Raw genomic sequence first — 22700 nt, forward strand, 5'->3', positions numbered from 1 at the left:
GGGACTGGGCAGACGGCAGGTGCCACTCGGGATGGGTCCTGTCCCCTGCCAACGTCTGCCTTCCAATGCCCCTACCTATCCTTTCCCCAGATGGAGGCAGCCTGAGAGTTAAAAGGGGGGTTTCTGGAGGGGCTTCTCAGAATGGATAGAAAGAAACAGGGACAGGAGGTAGATGTGTTCTGATTCTAGTGCTCATAGCTTATTTCCCTGGGATCACAGGACCTGCCACCCCACCCCTAGCCCAGACCATACCTGCAATTCCTGGATCTCCTGGTATGTGCGTTCCAGCTCAGCTCGGGCAAAAGCCTTGTGCAGCTGGTACATATGCACAGGGTCACGCACAGGGTAGGCGGTCAGGGCACTGCGGAAACGAGGGTCCCCCTCCTGCACGGACTCCCCAGGGCTCAGCTCCAGGTAGCTATAATGTACTCCCTGGGGAGAGAAACAGTAGGGGTCCATAAAGGGAAGAACGATGGAACAGTCTCTACCCCTCACCTCCTAGTGTGTGTCTCATTTCCCCACCCTATGACCTGTTGTGGACTTGCAATCAGAATTGTGGTTTTAAGTACCTTGGCCATTTGTCAGCTTGTGTGTAATCTTGGTCAAGCCTCTGCTAGTTCATCTAGGAAATGGGCATGCATCCTATCTCAGAGCTGTCCAGGGGCTCAAATAAAATAATAATTGCCAATACTGAACACCTACTATGTGCAAAGCTCTCTTATTTTTTTCTAATCCTTATAACAACCCTGAGAAATAATTATTTCCATTGGTATGGATGAGGATACTGCCACTCGGGAGATTCAGTAATTTAACCAAGGTCACAGGGATAGAAAAGGGCAAAACGGCATGGAAATCCAGGCCTATATCTCCAACCACACCATTGCCTTTCAGGGGAAGTACACAAGCTCAGATAGGAGGCACCAGTGGTGCGGCTTATCTTCTCACCTCGTGGTCACCAGTGCAGCCCACCCCCGTGGCATCGAGGATGCAGCGTCCCAGCCACTCATCTGGACGCGCACTGACGATGTCGTTGCGGCAGCTTTCCAGATGGGGGCGCAGCTGCTGCAGCAGGGTGCGGGACAACAGTACCCCAAAGCCTCCGTGGCAGTAGCGGCCAGGGGCAGGCTCTCCACCGATGAAGTCCTGGGGCCGGCCCAGATAGAGGTGGGCAGCAGCTGCCAGGCTGAGGTGGCCAGCTAGGCGCACCAGTCCGTGGGCCTCAGTGTAGGTGGTATCAGGTACTAGGAAGAACCAGTCAAAGTCGTTGCCGTGCTGCTCCAGCAGGTGGCGTAGTGCCAGGTGTAGGTGGCCAATAGGCCTCTCCTCGCCCAATGTCACCACAGCCATGCCCGGTGGTGCCCTACGGCCCCGAGAGCCTGTCAGGAACACCACACGCTCTAGCCGGTGCCCCAGTGTGCGGTTCATGGCCACACCCATAGTGGACAACGTGGCCTGTGAGGTCAGCACTGCCACCAGCAGCCTCTGCCTGATGCCCAGCTCGGTGCTGATGTAACGGGTCCTGGGGGAGGAGAAGGCACACGATTATCAAAAAGACAATGGGGCCCTGGCCAGTGTGGCTCAGTGGATGGAGTGTCGGAATGCAGACTGAAGGGTACCGGGTTCTATTCCGGTCAATGGCACATGCCTGGGTTGTGGGCTTGATCCCCAGTAGAGGGCTTGCAGGAGGTAGCCAATCAAGGATTCTCTCTTATCATTGGTGTTTCTATCTCTCTTTCCCTCTCCCTTCCCCCATGAAATCAACAGAAGTATAAAAAAAATAATAAAAAAGACAATGGGACCCTGGCCAATGTGGGTCAGTTGTTGGAGCGTCGTCCCTACACCAAAAGGTGGTAAGTTCGATTCCCAAATTAGGGCACATAGTCAGGTGGTGGACTCCATCCCCAGTCAGGGCGCATGCAGGAGGTAAACTGACTGCCGTTTCTCTCTCTCCCTCTCTTTTCCCTTCCCTCCCTCCCTTCCTCTCTTGAAGATCAATTTTTTAAAAACGTTTAAGGAAGACAGGAGGCAGCATACATAGGCTTCCGTAGGTCATGTCCTCTCTGGGCCTGTCTCCTCACCTATGAATAGGATGAGAATAACATGTCTCTCCCAGGTGTCATATGGATTTAAGTGAAATGTTAGTCTTACCTACATAGTGCTTTTGGGAGATGGCAATATTCATGCAGATATGAGAGATATATTGTGGGTCTGAGTCCCTGTTTCACTACTTAGTAGTTGTGTCCTTGAGCAAGTTATTTAGCATATCTGAGCCTCAGTAGCCACATCTGAAAAATGGGGTTGACTGTATCTACTTAAAGCACTTAGGCAAATGCTTGACTCTTAGGTACTTTACACACCATATGCACAGTACCTATTTCTATATAAATATGCCATTATACCACAAACACATCACAGAAATGATGTAATGGAATATATGGCATAGGGGTGTATTGAGTGTGTTTGGGGGAAGGGCAAGTTGCAGCTCAGGAGTTCCAGTAACTTACCTTCCATAACACAGAAGGTAAGTTGGATAACTGGAATTTGAACTCAGTGTTACCTAGGAGAATTACTTCAACTCCTGGGCAGGGGCATTAGCGGGATGGCTACATCATTTCTCTCCCACAAACCTCATCATGAGCTGTCCCACCCAGGAACAAGAGATACAGGTAAATCCTAGTTTTATCTTTTTTCTTTCCCTCTCTCTCTATAAATCCATTTTCATACCAATCATTTCTCTAAACCCAACAGCCAGCCAGGGAGCTCAGAGGAGACTTGGGGCACCAGGGAGTGGATCCGGTTTAGCACAGAGCCTACAGGGTAGTTTCAGCCCAGAGAGGGCCTCAGACGGGCTCCACGGCCGGGGCAAGCAGGGCCATCGGAAGTTATCCGGCCCAAAGACTTCCTGGCCGGCCAGGCTCTTCCTTCCGGAGCCTGACCCGGCCCCGGCGGCGTCCCGGGAGAGCCCGTCCCGGCCGGTGCCCAGGGGTGGAGCTGGCGGGGAGGCTCCCTACCTGACGGCCTTTTTGGCGGCCTGGCCAGGCTGTGCGGGGTGGTAGGGCAAGACGCGCGGCTCCCAGTCCTCCCCGGCGCCGGCGCCCGGCCTCTCGCGCTCCGCTCCGTGCTGCACTGAGTTGGGTCGGCGCGCCGCGTTGGTGTTGCCTCGCGGCTGCAGCTCAGAGTCCCCGGGTTGGGGCGGCCCTGGGCCGCACGGCTCCTCCACCCAGGTGACGCTGAGCAGGCTCAGCGTGAAGCCCAGGGAGATGCCCACGGCCACGGGCCCTGCGGGCCGCAGCACCGACAGCAGCAGCGATGCCCGCATGGCGCCCGGACCGCGGGCCCCAGCCCGGGAGCAGCCCCAGAGCAGCCGGAGGCTCCGAGGGGGCGGGACCGGGGAGGGGGCGGATCCGGAGGCCCCGGGCCGAGCGGCTGGCCCGCTCCCACTCCGCCGAGCAGAGCTGGCGGCCGAGCCGAACCCCCGGCGCCGCGCTCCAATCCCGCTCCGGCCGCCGTTCAAGATCGCGCAGGGTCTCCGCTTTCGGTACGGAAGCCTCCACCGCCGCCGCCGCCGCCGCTGTCCGACGTGTCACTGCGAGGGCTCCGCCCCCGGGGTGGGGTCTCGGGCTCCGGCTACCGGAGAGGGAGGAGAAGGGGGAGGTAAAAGGGGAAGGACCCCCGGAAGTGCCCCCTCCTCAGTGAGCGAGAGAGAGACGCCGGGGGCGGAGCCCCCTACCTCCCCCCGGCGTGGTTGGTGCGTCCAGGATGACGTCAGAGGCAGCCCGCCCCGGCCCGAATGATGCGCCTACGTGACGTCAAGAGCCGAGGCCGGAGCTGTCCATCAGCACCAAAGGCCGCGGGCGGGCTCGGGGCATGGGGCCGCGGCTCTGGGGCGGCCCGAGCCCTGCTCCTGCTCCTTTCCCTTCCCCAGGCCCAGCCCGAGGCCCCGGACGCCGCGGGACTGGAGTGCCAGCCGGTGCTGGAGGCGGAGCGGCGCCGCCGCGCAGAGACAGGTCCCTCCGGCCCAGCAGCTCCCTTCCCCGCACGACGGACTTTTCCTGGACCCCAAGCAGCTGGGGCCTCTGGCGCCCAGCACCCCTGGACCCTCTGGCCTCTGCACAGCCTCTTTCATTCAAAAGCTCAGGTCGCTTCCAGCCCAGGTAGATTTTGGACAATCCCAGATTTAGCCGCCCACAGAGTCTCCTGGCTGCCTCCTCACTGGCAGCACACTGCCCTCATCTCCCCCCAACCAGTTCCCCTTTTGACTTCTTCGTTCTGGCCCCCTCCAGCCAGACACTTTTGTTCCCTTTGTTTTTTGTCCCCCAATTAGGGATGCTTCTGGAGCTGCCTGATGTGGGCACCACTCCTTTGTCCAGCGTGTCCTTGCCTAGGTCTCCCACTCCCATTCTTGCCCCATCCTGGTGGAGACCCAGGACTCCTCCTTGACTCCAGCTTCCTCTCTGTCAGGCTGACCTGGGAGGGTGACTCCCTTTCGTTCCTAGCACTATGCCAGGCACTGTGGCGACACTGCGGTTCCAGCTCCTGCCCCCTGAGCCAGATGATGCCTTCTGGGGTGCACCCTGTGAACAGCCCCTGGAGCGCAGGTACCAGGCACTGCCGGCCCTCGTCTGCATCATGTGCTGTCTGTTTGGAGTCGTCTACTGCTTCTTCGGTGAGACCCCCAATTCATCCCTCACCTGGGCTCCCCATTCTCTCCCTATTTTCCTGATGCACTCCAAATCTCCTCCAGAACTTCACCCCCACCCTCACCACCGCCACCAAAATTAGCATGAATAACTCCCTTTTCTTACTTTCTTTCATACCACATGTTCCTATATCATCTAGACCAGTGGTCGCCAACCTGTGGTCCACGGACCACTGGTGGTCCCTGAGGTCCAAAAGACAGGCGACTGCTGGTTTAAGGAAACATTTGGAGCAGCAGTCGCTAACCCGTGGTCTGGGAGGTCCGAAAGGTTGGCGACCGCTGATCTAGACTCTAGATCCTAGAAAACACAGATTTTTTGAATTAGGCATGCTTCAATTTTAACCTGGCTTTGTACCTTGCTAATTGTGATGCTTTGGGCATATTAATTTGCCTTAGCTCAGTTTTCTCATCTGAACAGTGGGAACAATATGTTTTTATTGATTTTATGATATTTAGCTCACATAGTGTTGTTGTGAGAATTAGTAGGGACTCAATAAATAATAGCTATTGTGGTGAAGATGTGTTTGGGTCACTGTTCTAGCTAGACACTGAAAACACTTAGCAGGGTGATTAAACATGGTCCCTTCACACAGAGTATAATGGGGGAGAGACTTCTGGAATATTCACACCTTGATACATATTATAGTTTACCCTTGAATAACACGAGGGTTTGAGTGCAGTCGAAAACCCACCTACAACTTAAGTTGGCTCTCAACATGCACAGATTCCCAACCATAGATCCAAAATACTGTTTTCAGTCTGCAGTCAGTTGAATCTGTGCATGTAAAACCTGAGGATATGGAGGGCTGATTGTATATTTACTGAAAATATTAATGTATAAGTGGACCTGTGAAGTTCAAACTTGTGTTGTTCAAAGGTCAACTGTAGAGTAGGCTAGATAGTAGTCATACACATGAAGATCACCGATAAGGTAGGCTCCAATAATCAGGGTGGCTGTGAACAGTTGTACAGGATGGCTACTATAGAAGTGAGTTGAGTTAATAGGCAAGTGGGGTCTGAAATCCAGCTCATGCTCCATTTGTCAAACTCTAGGCCTTGGCACAAGGCTGCTTTGCCTAGAGAAAGGCGTACCTTTTTCTTTCTCTTTTTTGTTGTTGTTAATATGTTTTATTGACTTTAGAGAGAGAGGAAGGGAGAGGGGGAGAGAGAAAAACATTGATGTGAGAGAGAAATATCGATCAGTTGCCTCCCATATGCATCCCAAACAGGGACTGAACCCACCAGCTGGCATGTCCCCTTACTGGGAATCAAACCAGCAATCTTTTGATCCATGGGACACTCAACCAACTAAGCCACACTGGCCTGGGTGGCACACCTTTTTCTAATGTGCACAAAGGTGCCTGATAGACTAGTGGAGTAAGTGCCCAGTGACTCTATATCAAGAGTTGCAGAACTTCAGAGGGGGGAGCAATCTCTATTGGTTGGGGGCCCAAGGAAAGCCTCCAAGAGGAGCATTATCAGTGACTGAAAGAAGTGTAAAGGAAGCTTGGAGGTCTGGGTTCCAGGCTTGGCAGAGGTGGGGTGAGACTTGTGTTTTGATGCCTCTTCACCTCCCCCTAGCTTGGCTGGGTAGTGGGCAGGAATGGGAGCCAGATGGTCCTTTTCTTTCCACCCCCAAACTCTTGGCTGAACAATTGCAGAGTGGGCAGGAGGCAGTGCCCCTCTGTGGGTTCAGGATACATTCTGGGCCTCCAAGGAGTCTGTGTTACCTCACTCCCTCCCCTATCCATATCCATACCCATACCCAACCCTTCTGCAGTTGCTCAATACACCCTGACATTCCCTCTCCTGTGCTTTCTTGCCACCTTACCCCTCTTGGATGCCCCCACTCCCAGGCTCTTGGACTCTGAACCTTGTGTATTCCCTGCTCTTCCTTCTGACTCCAGAACCTCCTGGATTCTAATGCTTCCCTTCATTCTCAGAATTGAATCTTTTCTTTGACCTTTCTCGTTGGCTCTCCCTGACCCCTTCACCCCCATCTTCCCAACTGTTCAGGATCAGCAAGTCCCTCACTCTTCTGGTTACCCTTAATGGACCCAATGGCCCTATAACCTCCATTTTCCTGGAACTCCACAACCACTATTTCACCCTATAATTCTCTTTGACTCCCTATGACCCCTTGTAAGCCCTAGTGACCCCCCCTCCTCCAGCTATCTCATTACCTTTTAATCCCTCTGACTCCATTCCCCTAACTATTGCTAGGAACTCATTGCCTGATTGCTCCTCCCCCCTACCAAGATCTCAATAACCCCATTTCTCTGGCTTCAATATTACCCTCTCTCTGAAACCCTTTAATACTCCCAATGATTCCATGTCTGTCAATCCCCCTGACCTGCAAAGGCCTCATCTCCTGGAACCAGTCCCCAATAACCCTGCTTCCCTTTTCTCTATGTAACCTTTTAATGATGCCATGTCTCTGAAGCCTTGTGACCCCTCCAAGACCTCATCTCTCAAATTCTTTCTGAGTTCCAAATACCTCATCTCTCTGAACAATCCCTCCTCATAGACCCCAATGACTCTATTGCTGATCCCCTTGTGACCCCAGTGACCTATTTCTCTGACCCTCATGACTCCAACGACCCCAACGACCCTATCACTGATACACTCTTGAGTCCAACGACCTATCTCTGACTCCTCTAACCCTCAAAATCCAAATGTTCATCTCAATGTCTGTCTATCTGTTTTCCAAGTGACTCCTAGTGACCTAGCTCTCTGACCTCCCTTGACCCCAGTGGCCCCATCACTGGTGCCCTCAGGACCCTAATGACCCCCAATTTTCTTATCTTAGTATCCTGTCTCTGGTTCCCCTGTGATTTCAGTTCTGACCCCCACCCCCACCCCTTGCCTCCAGCCGGGTGACCTCATGTTGGCCCCTCACTGGCGCCTGTTCCCCTCTAGGTTACCGCTGCTTCAAGGCAGTGCTCTTCCTCACTGGGCTGCTGTTTGGCTCGGTGGTCATCTTCCTGCTGTGCTACCGAGAGCGGGTGCTGGAGACACAGCTGAGTGCCGGGGCGAGTGCGGGCATCGCACTGGGCATTGGGCTGCTCTGCGGGCTGGTGGCCATGCTGGTGCGCAGCGTGGGCCTCTTCCTGGTGGGGCTGCTGCTCGGTCTGCTGCTCGCCGCTGCTGCCCTGCTGGGTTCCACCCCCTACTACCAGCCGGGCTCCGTGTGGAGCCCTTTGGGGCTGCTGCTGGGGGGCGGCCTGCTCTGCGCGCTGCTCACGCTGCGCTGGCCTCGCCCGCTCACCACTCTGGCCACCGCTGTGACTGGCGCTGCGCTCATCGCCACTGCCGCTGACTACTTTGCTGAGCTGCTGCTGCTGGGGCGCTACGCGGTGGAGCGGCTGCGTGCCGCCCCGGTGCCTCCCCTCTGCTGGCGGAGCTGGGCCCTGCTGGCGCTTTGGCCTCTGCTCAGCCTGATGGGCGTCCTGGTGCAGTGGCGGGTGACGGCGGAGGGGGACTCCCACACGGAAGGTGAGAGGGCACGGACCCGGGTGGTCATAAGAGAAGTGGGGGGTGGGTGGGCGGGTGAGCAATTGGGGAGTGGGGGGAGAAGCTGTGCACACCAGCAATGGAAGGCCTCAGTAGGGTTAGAGAGGTGACTCGATCATGTTCTAGGAAGGAAGATAGGACCTTAGTGGTACTATTCATTCCACAACAATGTACGGAGCAGCATTTCTGTGCTAAGCCCACTCCAGAACTGGAGATACAACAGAGACAAAAATAGAAGAGGTCCCTTCCTAATAGACATGCAAACAAACAAGATAGTTCCAGTTGTGCAGAGTGATATGAAAGAGATATGCAGGGTAATATGAGTGACCTTCAGAGGCTATTATAGACAGGGTGCTCCAGGAAGGCCACTTGGAAGAGGTGACATTTAAGTAGAGTTCTGCAGAATAAAGGACCAGCCATGCAAAGAGCTAGAGAAAAGGGAATAGCAAGAGTGGGGGCCTGAGAAGGGATGGGCTTGGCTTGCTGAAGAAATGGGGCTGGATTGTAGAGACTGAGGGATGCTGATTATGTGGGCCCTCTGGGCCATGATGAGGACTCTGAATTTCATTTATTTTATTTTATGTTTTATACTTTTATTGATTTCAGAGATGAAGGGAGAGGGAGAGAGAGATAGAAACATCAGTGATGAGAGAGGATCATTGATTGGCTGCCTCCTGCATGCCCCACACTGGGGATTGAGCCCACAACCCGGGCATGAGCCCTGACTGGGAATCAAACGTGATCTCCTGGTTCATAGGTCGACGCTCAACCATTGAGCCACGCGGGCCAGGCTGGATTTTTTTTAGGAGGGCAATAAGATGCTGCTGGAGGCTTAAAGCAGGGAGGATATGACCTAATTTAGTATTTGGGATGCTCATTTTGGCTGCTGAATGTAGAAAACACTGGGGAAGGCAAGTGTAGAAGGGAAACCAGTGAGGAGGCAGCTGAGGTTGTCCAGTAGAGGGATGATGGCTGGTCTTGGTGAGTCACCTAGAGCTCAGGGTTGGGAGAGGGATGACGACTGGAGAGGGGGTACCTAGAGTCTAGGAATCTTCCATAAAGATCTTCAGAGATAAAGAGCAATGGAAGTCCTATCTGGGAGGTGGGAGACCAGGAAAGGAAAGGGGGGGGGGTGTTACAGATAAGGGGAATCTGGAAGCCCTAGGCCACCAGGTAGGAAGGGTGGAGATGACACATGTGGACCCCTGAGACTCTTCTCTGCCCATCCCTTCACAGTGGTCATCAGTCGGCAGCGACGACGTGTGCAGCTGATGCGGATAAGGCAGCAGGAAGAGCGCAAGGAGAAGCGGCGCAAGAAGAGACCCCCAAGGGCTCCCTCCAGAGGTTCCCGGGCTCCTCCAAGGCCTGGGCCCCCTGACCCTGCGTATCGGCGCAGGCCAGTGCCCATCAAACGCTTCAATGGAGATGTCCTCTCCCCGGTGAGCACTCCGAGCCCCTCCAATCCGAATGGGGTCAAGGGAGTGTGTAAGCTCCATCCAAGCAGGACTGGGCTTTCCCCAGGGGCTGGGCACTGTCTAGAAGGCCTAGTGTTTGTCCACCCATCATAACCCCTGCACCAGGAGCCTGATGGGCCCAGTGATGGGATGGGGGAAAAGTGCCTGAGTAAGTATGGTATGGGGTAGGATCTCAGGGCTAGACTATGAGTGTGATGAGGTCCTGGGACTACAGCAGTCTGGGGTGAGTCTCAGGCTTGTGGGGGTGCAGGGAGAGGATGTCTGCCTGAGGTGGCTCTCAGGGCAGGGGTCTGTGGCTGCACTCACATCTGTGTTTATTCTCCCACAGAGCTATATCCAGAGCTTCCGGGACCGGCAGACAGGAAGCTCACTGAGCTCCTTCATGGCCTCACCCACAGACATGGACTATGAATATGGGTCCCGGGGACCACTGACAGCCTGCACAGGGCCCCCTGTGCGGGTATAGCAGTCTAGCTGCTCCCGCCCACCTGGACTCTGTGGTCACCAGCTCTGTTAGCTTGTGGAGGCCTGCTGGGCCACCACCCGGCCCTCCTCGCCCTATGGCTGTTTCTCTACCCTGGAGAGGACTGGCCTGGCTGCTAGAAGGGACGACCTGTCTCAGGCTATGCCTGGTCTGAGAGGAAAGCCCTCTCCCAAGGAGCTCCTGAGGGATGGGGTGTGAGCCCCTTTGGGGTGTGCTCAGGGTTGTGAGTGTGTCACCTGTGTGTGCGTGTGCATGAAGGGGTGGGGTTGGAGGGAACACTGGGACCCTTGCCTTAGATTTCTGATTGGTAGGGCTTCTGCAAGGTTTGCCCACCTCCTCTCCCACTGCTGGGGTCCCCTGGGCCACTCTCCTGCATGTCTAAGTGGGGGAGGCCTGCCTTCTTCCCCCACTGCTCTGCCTCTCAGCCAGATTCATCCAAGGCTTCTTGTCCTTCTCCACTGCAGCACCCCTCACCCTGGTTCCCTGTCCTCTGCAAAGCCACCAGCCTGAGGGCAGTGGCAGAGGATGGGGGTGGGGGCTGCTCTCTGGGCTGGGTTGGGAAGGGGACCTGGGGCTAAGGGGGCTTAAATGCACGATGCATGTCTGGTGTCTGTCATTGCCACCCTGGACACCTCATGCTTCTGTCTCCCTCCGTCCCACCCTGTTTTACATCTTTTATAAATGTGCCAAACTGTGGCTTCTGCCAAGAGTAGTGATCTTCGGTGGCTGGCACATCCATGGGCCAACTTAGAAACACTGTAGTTCTTGGTCCCCTGTGTCACTCACTACACAGGGTCCTCCAGGCCAGTTCTGCCCTCCTTCATCATACAGAGAGCCAAGGAAAAGGGCTACACCACTTTTATTGTTTTTCAACACATCTGGTTCCCCTGCCTCCCATCCCTGCCCAGGGCAAGGGCATGCGCCTTCAAGCTGTCCGAGGGCACCCGCCTGGCCTGGTTCGGTCCTTCTAGCTACCTGCAGAGGAATAACTCTGCGTGGGGCTGGGGAGAAAGTGGGTACCACCATCCTCCCTGGCAGAACCTGGGCACCCACACTGGAAGAGTGCCCCTCACCCTCTGCCCCACCCTTTCTTGGGCCTCTGTCAGGGCTGTCTGTGCTGCAAGAAAGTGGGGGCTGGATAGGGGTGGGGCAAGGCATCTGAAGGGAATGCAGGAATTTGGGTGGAGAGTGGGGCATCTCCTATGTGGGAGGAAAGAAATGGGACTAGCTCAGGAGCCCTCTGCCCAGGCTGATGTTGAACTCACTGAGATGGGCAGAAGCCAGCAGAGAGCAGGAGGGGGTGAGAGACCTGTGGGGGCCACAAACCAGGAGCCGGTAATTGGGAGGATAAGAACTTGGGTACAAATGGGGAATTCAGGTGAGACAAACATGGTCCAGTGGCAGGAGGAAGTGAGGAGAGTACTGGACAGGAAGGGGTGTAGAAAGGTGGGAACAGCTGCCCTGAACCCAGTGGTTCCCGTGGAGAACACAACTCCTTCCTCTCCTCAGCCTAACAGATCCCTGCCTCCCCACTTCCTACCTTCAATACATCCCAGGACCAACTGGCTATCCCAGGCCCTGAAAAATCTGCGGTGGGTGTGTCTCAGCCCACCAGCTCCTAGGTGACCACTTTTGCCTGGCCAGCCCTCCTGCCCAAGTCAGCTTTACTCACCCTCTACCAGCAGCCGCGTGTGGGCGCTGTCTTGGCCGGCCTGGCAGCAATAGGTGCCCTGGTCCTCAGGTCGCACGTCACGGATGACCAGGCTGTGGGTGGGGCCATGGCTGCGCAGCTCGTACTTGTCTCCCGGGCACAGCGCGACCCCCTCCCGCAACCAGCACACGTGCCCCCCGGAGCGCGACACAGTCACCTCCAGTACCGCCCGGCGGCCCACCAGAACCGTCTTCTCGCGAGGCGGGCGGCGGCACATCTGGAGAGGCAGTGCTGGGGGTGGAGGACGAGGGCTTAAGTTAACAGGGACACGCAGGACCCCCAGGAAGAGAAACGCATCTTCCCTCCCCCCAAGGCCTCTGCTCCTGGTCTCAGATCTCAATGCCACGGGCCCATTCCTCTGTACCCTCAACCCAAAGTCTCCTCCTCCCCCGGAGACGGCGCGCTGCCCTCTGTGACCCGCCCCGGGAGAGCCCCTCGAGAAAGGGAGGTGGGGGAGGCAGCGTTCCCAGGACAAGCCGCCAGCCTGCCAGTCCCAGGGAAGGTGATGCCCACTCCAGGCCACCCCCGCGGCAGTGGCTTACCCTCCACCTCCAGCTCAGCTGCGGAATGGGCGGGTCCCGCCTGGAAGCGGACCTCACCGGCGTCCTCCGCGCGCAGCTCACTTAGCACCAGAATATGTTTCTTCCCTGAGGATGAAGGGGGCGCTAGCGAGGCCGGAGCCACCTCTGGGAAGGGGTCGGGGATGAGGGTGGTGGGGCGGGAGTAGGTCGCCGGGTCGATTCGGACGCGACAAACGTGCGCTAGGATGGGCGGAACTGGGATGCGGAGGGGGAGGAGGAGCGGGCCAGGACCGAGGGCTCAGACTCCGGGGCTCGCAGAGAGATAGGCAGACAGTTTAGAGATGTGGGGCGGGGCCCGTTAGAGATGGAGGCGGGGCTAATCCTAATGGGCGGGGTCTATGCGAGCCGGGGGCGGGGCAGCGAGGAGCCAGGGTAGCAAGTCGGCCAGACCTTCCTGTCGGATGCGGATGCGGCCTCCGGGTCTCAGTGGGCGGCCTCCGAGCTTCCAGCTGCCGGTGGTCTCGACCTCTGATACGGTGCACTCGAACGTAGCGCCGCCGCCTTCGCGGGCGCTCACCGGCCTGAGCTCAGAGAGCACAGACACCACGCGCTCTGGGGCGGAGCCGGGGGCGTGAGGCGGGGCAGGGCGGAGGGTGGCACCCACCCTGCCCCGCCCCTCGCTGGGGAGCACCCGAGTCAGTCCCAGGGAAAGGCTTGTCTGCAGCCCCCGAGCCCACTTCAGTGCCCGGCCCCAGCAGCACCCCGTACCCACCGCGCACAGTCAGGCGGACGGGGCCGGCGCGGGCCGTTCCCGCCACGCAGCTGTAGGTCCCAGCATCCAAGGAGCCACAGCGCCGCAGCTGGAGAAGGCGCCGCGCGCCGAGGGCCTGGAGCCTGAGCCGGGGGCTGGGGATGACCGGGCGCCCGTCCTAGGGATAGGGATGGCAGAGGGTCCGGATGAACTCAGCTGGGCACCGGCGACCGCGTCCCTGGGAGGCGGTGGCGCCCTTTGTTGATGCCAAGCAGTTTCGAGGCATGTTTATGTTAGTCTGCGTCCCCCAGTCTGGGGTGGAGCCGTCCTGCGCTTGCGAGCCGCGCTAGGAGCCTCATTGGGAAGGTGTCGCCCTTTAGGGGACATTAGGTTGAGAAGGGACTCCACAGGCGCGGGAAGCCCAGGGTCATGTACCAACCACATTGGCCATGAGCATGGATTCTGGAATTAGACAAACCTGGATTCAAATATGGGCTCTGCCCCTTTTGTCTTCCCCTGGGCAATACTTTACCCCACAGAGCCCCAGTCTCCTTGGAGATAACATGGAGATAATAAGACCTACCTGAAAGAGTTGTAAAGATTAAAGGATTAAATGTACAGCACATCTGAGCACAGTGGCGGGCACATCCACTCAGTATTAGTTTGGGGCATTATTACTATTGTGATGCTGAGGTGGGCTGGGCTGGGGCTGGGCTCTGACCTTCTCCCAGGTAACGTCAGCCAAGGCCTGGGAAAGCTCGCACTCGAATGTAGCTGTGTCGCCCTCAGTCACCTCTAGGTCCTGTGGCACCTGCACAAAGGTCACTGGGGCCTCTGGCATGGGAAAAGGAGGACAGTGCAGAGGGAACAGGGTGAGGGCAGGATGAGGGCCTGGCTCCCAGGGATAAGGAGAACACACAAGGGCACAGGGGGTTAGTGGTGGACACATTTAGGCAAGGTGAGCAGTGGAGGTCACCAGGGGGATGTGTTAGGACAAGTGGACGATGCTGGCTGGTGGAGGACACAGTGGAGTTACAGGGGTTAATGGGGTAGGAGTAGCCAGCTGGTGGTCACACTTTAAAGTGGTCAGTGTGGGACATGCTGGTGCTAGAGGGACATGGGGGGGAACCAGAGCAGAGATGCCAGTGGAGCCACCCACAGACAGGCATGGTCTGTGATGAACAGTAGACACTGGACAATGGGGGGTACAATGTATTCAGGGTAGCAATGGGGAGACCCACAGGTGTGGTCAGTGGGGGAATACACTGGGTTAGAAGCAAACATGGGGGACACAGACAGAGGGTCATTGGGATTTGAGTGGTCAGAAGGGCACACTCAAGTAGACAGACAGGGGCACAGCAGGCAGGTGTGGTCAGTGGGGTCACCCTCAGTGTGGTGAGTGGGGCCATGGTCAGCACAGGCAGACGATAGGGACCAGACTGGCATAGCATGCTCACAGTGGCCCAGTCAGTGGCTTGCAGGGACTGGAGGGCCAGTGGAGCCACACTCAGGCAGGGCAGTCGCTGGGGCCACACAGGGCCAGAGGGTCGGGGGAGCCACACTCTGGCAGAGCGGTCAGTGAGGGGCACACTGGGCTATGGTCAGTGGGGGCCACACAGGTAGTGGGATCAGTAGAGTCACACCCAGGCTGGTCAGCAGGCAGCAGTGTCCCCGAGGCCGCACCTCTCACAGTGAGTCTGGCTGCACAGCGCAGGGAATCTGCCGTGAAGGAGATGCAGCCTGCGTCGGCCAGGCCCAAGCCACTGAGTGCCAGGTGGTAAGTGCGGCCCTCGGTTTGAATGCGGCACTGGGGCCCCGGGTGTAGCCGGACTCCGCCCCGGGCCCATTCCCCAATCACACCCTCTTGGGACAGCTCCAGCTGGAAGGTGGCGCTGCCCCCCTCGATGATGGTCACATCTTCCAGCGGCCGCAACACCCTTAGCTGCCTTGCTGGTGGGGGGAGATGGGGAGAGAAAGAGGATGAGGGCTCCAGCTCTGGGCATGGGTTTTGGGGGTCTCACACACCCTTTGGCCCTACCTGCACCACCCCTAACACCCAACCTACTAAAGGCCTATCAAATGAAGCTCAGAACCAGGATGCAGGAAGAAGGGAGCACAGCCCACCAGACTTAGGGGGAGAGAGGAGCTTATTGGGGTTAGGAGAAGGGGGTGAGGTGTGGTTAGAAGGCTGAGGAGTATGGGTGAGGGGTGCTGTGACCCTCACTCAGAAGAAGCACAGAATTCTGAGTCAGACATACCAAGACTGGACCCTAGCTCTGCCACATAGTTGTGTACTGTGTGACCTTTGACAAACTGCTTGACCTCTCTGGGCCTTAGTTTCTCCAATTATCCAAGGTGAATAGCATTGAGATATGGGTTGTTTTTTTGTGATTAAATGAATGAAATAAATTAGAAAAGAATATGTATCACCAACAAGAACCATTTACCAAGGTTTTTGTGGGCATTTTTCATGTTATCTCATTGAATATTCCCAAAGGCTCTTGAAGTAGGAATCAGCCTCATTTTTAAGACTTGGCTCAGAGTGATTAAGTATTTGCATGAAGTCATGCAATTCATAGAGGGCTCCAGCTTGGGGGATGGGGGTGCTATTTGCCAGCCATACCTGCTTCTGAAATGGGCCCGCATAACCTGGGGCCTGTGACTAAAGGATAAACACTGCTAGTCTTTCTGGAGGATAATATTTATGTTTATAGCAAAGCCAACTTGGGCATATGAAATGGAATGCAAAATCCACATGGACTTGTAAGGTAAATGGAAAACTTTAGAAAAAGGAAAGTCTTGCCAGCAGGCCATTTCAGGTCACAGTCCTGGAGGTCAGCCAGGACTGACTGGCCTCAGAGGCAAGGGTCACTTTGGTGGGGGTCTGAGGGGCCCTGGGTCAGCCAGGAAAGGCTGTGCCGTAGGGCGGGCAATTCGTTAGGAGAGGACAGGGCACTCACGCCTTACGATGAGCCTGGACAGGGTGCGATCGTGGTGGCTCTCGCAGCCGTAGGTGCCTTGGTCAGCCAGTACAACACCATGAATGAAGAGGCGGTAGATGTGGCCATCCTGGGCCACCGACAGGCGAGAGTCGTGGGGTAGGGGCTCCCCACCTCGAACCCAGCGCACGGCCCCTGCTGCACCCACTCGGCCTGTCTCCACTTCCAGGCACACGTCCTGGCCTTCCTCTACCCGCATGTCCTGCAGCCGCCGAAGGAACAGCAGCTCGGTTTCTGGGGAGGAAGCGGGAGGGGGCCATGGAGCCTGGGCGTGCCTGGAGGTGGACCCCCTGTTCCATCTCACTGGTTTGTCCCTGGGCACAAGGGCAAGGCTGCTAGGTGGGGCAAGGAGGATAGGTAAGGGAATAAGACCACTGCGTCCCCATCGGGACCGAACCTCGAATGTGGAGCCGGGCACTTGCTGCTGTGCCCCCTGCTTGGGCAGTCACGGTCCCTGCATCCTTCAGCTGGCACCCTCGCACGGTCAGGGTGCGGGTTGACCCGCTCTGGGCCATCTCTAGCCCAGGTCCTGGAGTGACAATGGTCCCATTGTGCAGCCAGGTGACGTCAGCGTCTGGAGGGGAGACTTCACACCGGAACGTGGCGTCGTCGCCCTCATGGACAGTGAGTGGTGTCAGCTCTGAGACCAGCTTCACCGGTGGCGGTTCTGGTGGGGGGTGGTCAGGCAGTGAGGTGGGCTGGGTCTCTCTCCCTCCCCCCTTTTCATCCCCTCGAGAGGGTAGAGGCCTCACCCCCAGTTATTGAAGAGACCTTTCCTGAGACCTGCTGTGTGTCAGCCACAGGGATGTCCCAAAGGACTAGATAGATGCCTCTTTAGGCCAACTCCTCTCCATCCTGGCCTGGTACCCTGCCTCTCTGGCTCCCTAATAACAATAAATCACTTACCATGGACCCTATTTATTTCATTTAGCTGTCACAATAGCTCTATAAGACAAGCACCCTCCCTCCCTGCCCCCCCCCCCCCCCACACACACACACTTCAGAGCCGGGACTCAGAGAAGTTATGCGACTTGCTAGGGTCACACAACTACTGGGAAGCAGAATCCAGATTGGAACCTGGGTGGGTCACTCCAGAGCCCCTGCTTTTAACCCCTGGGCTATGGCTCCTCCTATTTGAGAGTTTCTAGACAAGGGGGCTCTGAGCCCCTATCCAAGGAACAGTTGTGCATGAATTGGTTGGAACCAGAGGCAGTGAGGTGGGGGCGGGGGAGGGGATCCCAGCATGGTGAGAGGTGTGGACCCTGGGAAGCCTGGGACCAAAGGGTGTGAGGGGTGCAGTTACCTTCCACACTGACGAGGAAGATGCGGCTGTCCTGGGGTGCGTCGCACAGGTACTCCCCAGCATCTCCGCTCTGTGTGCCCCGCACCCGCAGTGCCTGCCTCGCCCCAGCCTGCTCCAGCTGCACCCGCCCCTGGCTCTCCAGTCGCTCCCCATCCTTGTACCAGCGCACAGTGCCCCCAGGCCCGGAGAGGTGTACCACCAGCTCTAGGTCCCTGCCTGGGGTGCTGCGAACTCTTGTCTGGGCTGCTTCTGGGGTCACCACCCGCACGGGGGGCTCTGTGGGGACAGAGCTTTGGATCACTGGGAGGAAGTGGCTCAAGGGCAATATGGAGAGCAGTGGAGGCAAGATGGGGAAAGGTACAGGAGGGGACAAGACGTGCTAGAGGAGCGGGGAAACGCATGGGTTCTTGCCCAGGCTGTACTCACCAGCCACTTGGACAGTAAAGCTGAGGCTGGGGGCGCCTGGGGCCTCCCCGGACTGGCAGGTGTAGAGGCCGGCGTGGGCTGGCTCTGCAGCCCGGATGCAGAGGACGCGGCGGGGGCCCTCAGCGTGGAGCTCCACGCCCTCCTCCGCCTGCACCGGCCTCCCATTGTGGCTCCAGAAGACGAGGGCGCCAGCCCGGGAAAGCTCACAGCTCAGCATCACCAGCTCCCCGGGGGCCACACAGAGTGGGCCGGGGGCTGCCTCTGGGGCAAGGAACTGGACTGGGGGCTCTGGACAGAGAGAGGAGGGGTCAGCTTGGGCTTGCTTCTGCCTCCCCCACCTGAGCTGGCTGGAGGCACCCACCAGCCAGGCTAACGTTGAAGGTGACAGCTTCATCACGGGTCTCACACACATACTCCCCGGCATCCTCGGGCTGGGCGTGGGGCAGGGTCAGGGTGCGGGCGGGCCCCTCAGCACCCAGCTGCAGGGTGTCTGATGCTTCCACTTCCAGCCCATCCTTGTACCAGCGCACCTGGGACCCAGCAGGGGCCACCTCGCAGCGCAGCTCCACGCGCCCTGGAGCCCCAAACTGCAGGTCCAGGGAGCGGGCTGCGGGCCGCACAATCCTCTCTGGCGGGGCTGGTGGGTGAACAGAGAGAGGCACATGTGGGCTCAGCATCACCTGCTAGCTTCTCCCTTCACAGCGCAGCTCTTGGGAATGGTACCAGCTATAATCATAGGCATCTACTGTGTGCCAGGTGCTGTGATAAGCACACTGCAGTTCCTTTCTCCGCTACTCCTGACACTCTCCAGAGGGGCACTGCTGCTGGCTTCACTTTACAGATGAGGACCTGAGGCCTCTTTGGAGGAAAGTGACTCATCCAAGGTCACATGGACAGAAAGAGGTAGCCCAGATCTCTCTGACCCCAATGCACACCCTTCCGATCCCACACCCACTTTCTATCCACTTTTCCTGCTTTGCCTCTGATGCACGTATACCATGTGAAAAAACATCTATTTTAGTTATTTGTTGTCTGTCCACCCTCATTAGAATGCATGCTTCGTGAAGACAGGAGGCTTTCTCTTACTGGTTCATTACTGTATCCATCAGCATCTAGAACAGTGCTGAGCACATAGTAGTTGCTCAATAAGTATCGGTTGAAAAAAATGAATGGATGAGTACTGATTGCTAGACTCTCTTGACCAGGCCCTGGTCACTGTTCTGACCCGATTTGAGTCATCTAGGGCTCTCTGTTGGCTGAGAATAAGGAGGCTGGAGAAGGCAAAGGCTGCGTGGGGCCAGAGGGGATCCCTAAGATATAGGAAGTCAGGGGTTTGGGTGTCTGTCCCTCAGCCTCCTGCTTTTCTAGCTCTCCAGTGGGTCCCAGGAACTTCCCACCTGTGACGGTGACAGTGAAGAAGGCTGAGTCGTCTCCAGCATCACACACGAACTCGCCCCCGTCCTCGGGCTGGGCAGCAGGCAGCACCAGGCGGCGGCAGGGCCCGTCACTTTCTAGCACCAGGGCCTCGCTCTCCTCCACCTCCAGCCCATCCTTGTACCAGCGCACCAGGGCGTCCTCCCGTGACAGCTCACACATTAGCACCACACACTCCAAGCTCACGGCGGTCAAGGTCACCTCATCCCGGGGGTGTATGATGCGTAGGGGGGGCTCTGCAGAGTGAGGGCAACCACAGGCTATTACAAACTCACTGCCAGCCTCCCTGGAGCCATCTGGCAGCGTGAAGTCCCTGTCACCCACAATAATGAGTAATGAGGATAATAACAAGGAATCGCAGGTCCACAATTTGTTCTCTGAAATCCCTGGGGCCAGAGGTGTGACAGAATCCAGCATGTTTCAGATTGCAGAAGTGGTGCATTTATCACATCTCATCTACCCACCCCTTCAGCCCCCACGGGGCACCCCCATAATCAATCACATTAACGTTGCTTTGGTGTAACATATAGATGTATTCACTCTAAGCAGAATAATTAAGGAGTACAAATAGCTTCATAGCAATGAAGCTCAGATTTTACTAAAATGACTTTGAATACCAAACTTACAAAAAGCCTTTGGGTCTTGAGAGATTTTTGGATTTTGAAACTGTGGATAAGGGATCATGGATCTGTAATAGCAAATACTTATATACCGCTTCCTAAGGTTCCTAAGCACTTTACACAGTTAACCTTCACCGCAGTCCTAGGAGGTAGGTATTGTTTTATCCCGGTTTTCCAGGTGAGGAAACTGAGGCACGGAGTGATTAAGCAACTTCCTTAAGGTCACAGCTGGCTACACCTACTCTAGGGCAGGAGGAAGAACTACCACCTATTAAAGGAGCACTCAGACTCTGCAACCAGTGGTAGGGACTCTGAGCCAAGGCTTGCAGGAACACTAATGATTTTTGCATCTGTGCATGGGTTGCCAACACCTGTCTGAGAGTTCCCTAGGGATATTCAATGCCGATCCTGGGAGTTCATCTCCAACTGCTGAAAGGTTGCTGCTCCTCCATAGAGAGAAAAGTATGTCAACATTGAATAGGACAGTGGCCTGAGCCAGGGCCTGCTCACATTCCCTGGGCACCCTGGGGGTCTCCCAGAATCTTGTCTACAGGACACTTTAGTGCTTCTTTAGCATTCGGCCCCCTTGTGGCTGGGCTGGGGAACTGCTAGCTTCTCAGTCTGTTTTTGCAGGGGTGTGAGCATGGGCAGAGGTGCCCATCAGCACCCACTCAGCCCTCTCCCTCTGCAAACCACCTTCCTAACTGAGCTCCTTCTGAGGCGGGTTCTCTGGGCCCCACCAAGGCCAGCTGATTGCAGACTGTGGCTGCCCGAGGGGTGAGGGAGGGTATAGGGTCAGCGGAGTGAGAACTGGGTGGAGTGATGGGGCTGGGGTGCCTGCACCGCCGTGGGACCTCAGCTTGGTATCAGACTTAATTCTCCACCATCCACACCGAGGTGGTGGTGTGTGAATTTCCTTATTCAAATCTGGTGTTTTGTAGGGAGGACAAATGTGGGCTGGCATATGTGCAGCTGTGGCCAGTACTGTATATATCTGGCCAGGGCTTAGGGCAGGTGAGTTTGAAGGGACTCACTACAGGACAGATGTGCAAAGGCCTCTCTGACTTTGTGGGCTTGTATGTGTCAAGCTGCACTATTTGGGTGCAGGGAGTGGGGGGCCCTAAGCTGCTTAGCCTAGATTGAGGCATTGTTCCCAGGGCAGAGCAGGAGAGAAGGCAAGACTGTGCCAGCAGCGGGATGGTCGCTCTAGTGTAGCCAGGGCGGTTCTTCTGCACCACCCAGAGATGCCTAGGCCCTGCATCCCCCAACACCCCCACACCTCCACACCGGACTGGTGCTGGGCTGCACTTCCAAAGCTCCCAGCACCGAATGACTAGCACTTCCATAGTCGTCCTGTGCTCTTCTCACTTTGGATATTCTCCCCCCACCTTCAGCCCAAACCCGACTCCCTCTTAGCTAACTCAGCCCCTGCCCCAAGTATCCGTTTCAAAGGCACTTCCTGCCGCCAACCTGGTTAATAGACCCAGGCCTTGGGCTCCCTCTGCTCCCTATCAGGACACCTGACAACCCCACACTCTAAGACCTTCTATGGTGAGCTCCTGGAGGGAAGTGGCGTGTCTGCCTGGGAGCTGCTGAGCATCCAGAGCACAGCCCAGGGAAGCACGGTGACTCTCCGAGGCCCTTCCTGACTCGCCTGCTCTGCTCTCTTGGGCCCTCTGCCCTCGTCCCTCACAGCACTTGTCACAAGGTGTCGCTGTACATTTATTTGCATGTTTATTGATTTAACACGGTCGCAAACTCAAATGCCCACAGGGGAAGTAGTCTGGGGAGAAGTGGGAGGGTGGGACAGGAAAGTGGGCCCCGAGTTATGGGGGCAGCTGCTACTCAGCGCCAGCTGTTCGTCGCCATGGGGGAAAGCGGGACCAGAGCCGCCGGGTCTTCGGCCTTTTCAAGGGGACGCATAACTCCGGATTGTTATTTGAACTGTCCTGACTTTGGTAAGACTCTGCAGGCCAAACAAAAACACATCTGTGGGCTGCATGGGGTGCTAGGGACTGCCCATTTGCGTTCCCTGGTTAACAGGGACTGCCCCGGCTAGATTGGCAGCTCTGAGAATGGGAGGGGTCTATATTGCTTACAGTTACCCACAGCACTTAACCCAATCTGGCACATAGAAAGTGCTCAGTAAATTAGTCTGTGAAACACAGCTATTCCTTCCTGGCCTTGGACATGGGACGGGAAGGTGTGTGTGCGTGGCAGGGGGGACCTGATCACTCAAACACAGACCCTCGGTTCTTCTGAGCAGGGAGCTCTGGTACATGCACCCACAGGCCCCCCGCACCCTCCAGTGTGCTAGCTAGGGGCTATGTGGCCAGCTTCTCCAAGGGTTTGGGACTGTCCTCTGGTGACCTCGGGCAGCTGGGGTGGGTCCACACCTGTGACAGTGACGGTGAAGGAGGCTGACTCGTCATCGATTTCACACAAGTACTCGCCGGAGTCCTCGAGCTGGACGGCAGGCAGCACCAGGCGGCGGATGGTGTCCTCCTTCTGCAGGAGCAGCGCTGGACTCTCCACCACCTCCTCGCCATCCTTGGTCCAGCGCACCTCGGCCCAGGGCCGGCATAGCTCACAGGTCAGCACCACGCGCTCCAGGCGCACGGCCGCCACATACACCTTGCCGCTGGGGTACACGATCCATGAGGAGACGTCTGGGGGACAGGGGCCGTGTGGCCGGACATCAGGGGCTGGAGTCGATGGGCCCCGCTGCCCTGCCTGATCCATGCCCAATTCCCTACTCCTGCAA

The 22700-nt window shown here is 56.9% G+C and overlaps 3 protein-coding genes across 5 annotated transcripts in view; 1 reads left to right on the forward strand and 2 right to left on the reverse strand.

Moving 5' to 3' along the window:
• CHPF (chondroitin polymerizing factor) overlaps positions 1–3627 on the reverse strand; it is a 5574-nt gene extending 1947 nt beyond the window's left edge. The window contains exons 1-3 of the mRNA XM_080671365.1: positions 3012–3627; positions 946–1519; positions 253–432 (exon numbers count right to left, since the gene is read on the reverse strand). Of these exons, the coding sequence (XP_080527491.1) occupies positions 253–432; positions 946–1519; positions 3012–3319 (1062 nt within the window). The 5' untranslated portion in view covers positions 3320–3627. The remainder of the gene's footprint in view (positions 1–252; positions 433–945; positions 1520–3011) is intronic.
• OBSL1 (obscurin like cytoskeletal adaptor 1) overlaps positions 3521–22700 on the reverse strand; it is a 26630-nt gene continuing 7450 nt past the window's right edge. Inside the window, exons 8-21 of one of the 2 annotated variants that reach the window (XM_080671363.1) lie at positions 22333–22605; positions 19280–19552; positions 18244–18519; positions 17883–18170; positions 17457–17732; positions 16551–16820; positions 16115–16387; positions 14838–15104; positions 13876–13988; positions 13176–13332; positions 12854–13015; positions 12425–12529; positions 11844–12113; positions 3521–3627 (exon numbers count right to left, since the gene is read on the reverse strand). In XM_080671363.1, the coding sequence (XP_080527489.1) occupies positions 3584–3627; positions 11844–12113; positions 12425–12529; positions 12854–13015; positions 13176–13332; positions 13876–13988; positions 14838–15104; positions 16115–16387; positions 16551–16820; positions 17457–17732; positions 17883–18170; positions 18244–18519; positions 19280–19552; positions 22333–22605 (3047 nt within the window). In that variant the 3' untranslated portion in view covers positions 3521–3583. Of the gene's footprint in view, positions 3628–11843; positions 12114–12424; positions 12530–12853; positions 13016–13175; positions 13333–13875; positions 13989–14837; positions 15105–16114; positions 16388–16550; positions 16821–17456; positions 17733–17882; positions 18171–18243; positions 18520–19279; positions 19553–21646; positions 21903–22332; positions 22606–22700 lie in introns of those variants that run through there. The other variant, XM_080671364.1, reaches the window with a different exon arrangement.
• TMEM198 (transmembrane protein 198) lies at positions 3763–10876 on the forward strand. Of its 2 annotated transcripts, none has more exons than XM_080671368.1 (5): positions 3763–4154; positions 4497–4666; positions 7619–8194; positions 9449–9651; positions 10016–10876. In XM_080671368.1, exons 1-5 carry the CDS (start codon positions 3868–3870, stop codon positions 10151–10153), a joined length of 1374 nt encoding a protein of 457 aa, XP_080527494.1. In that variant the 5' UTR covers positions 3763–3867; the 3' UTR covers positions 10154–10876. The 2 variants fall into 2 exon arrangements, with proteins under 2 accessions (XP_080527494.1, XP_080527495.1); XM_080671369.1 differs by having other exon boundaries at positions 3804–4154; positions 4462–4666.

The sequence above is a fragment of the Plecotus auritus genome (assembly GCF_963455305.1).
Source record: "Plecotus auritus genome assembly, chromosome: 5".
NCBI classification, from domain to species: Eukaryota; Metazoa; Chordata; class Mammalia; order Chiroptera; family Vespertilionidae; genus Plecotus; species Plecotus auritus.

Bases quoted from the DNA above. Each gene is read 5' to 3' on its own strand.
- TMEM198 (XM_080671368.1), top strand. From the start codon at position 3,868: ATGGGGCCGCGGCTCTGGGGCGGCCCGAGCCCTGCTCCTGCTCCTTTC. The intron at 4,155-4,496 runs GTAGATTTTGGA...TTTCGTTCCTAG, and splicing joins TCAGGTCGCTTCCAGCCCAG to CACTATGCCAGGCACTGTGG. The intron at 8,195-9,448 runs GTGAGAGGGCAC...ATCCCTTCACAG, and splicing joins GGGGGACTCCCACACGGAAG to TGGTCATCAGTCGGCAGCGA.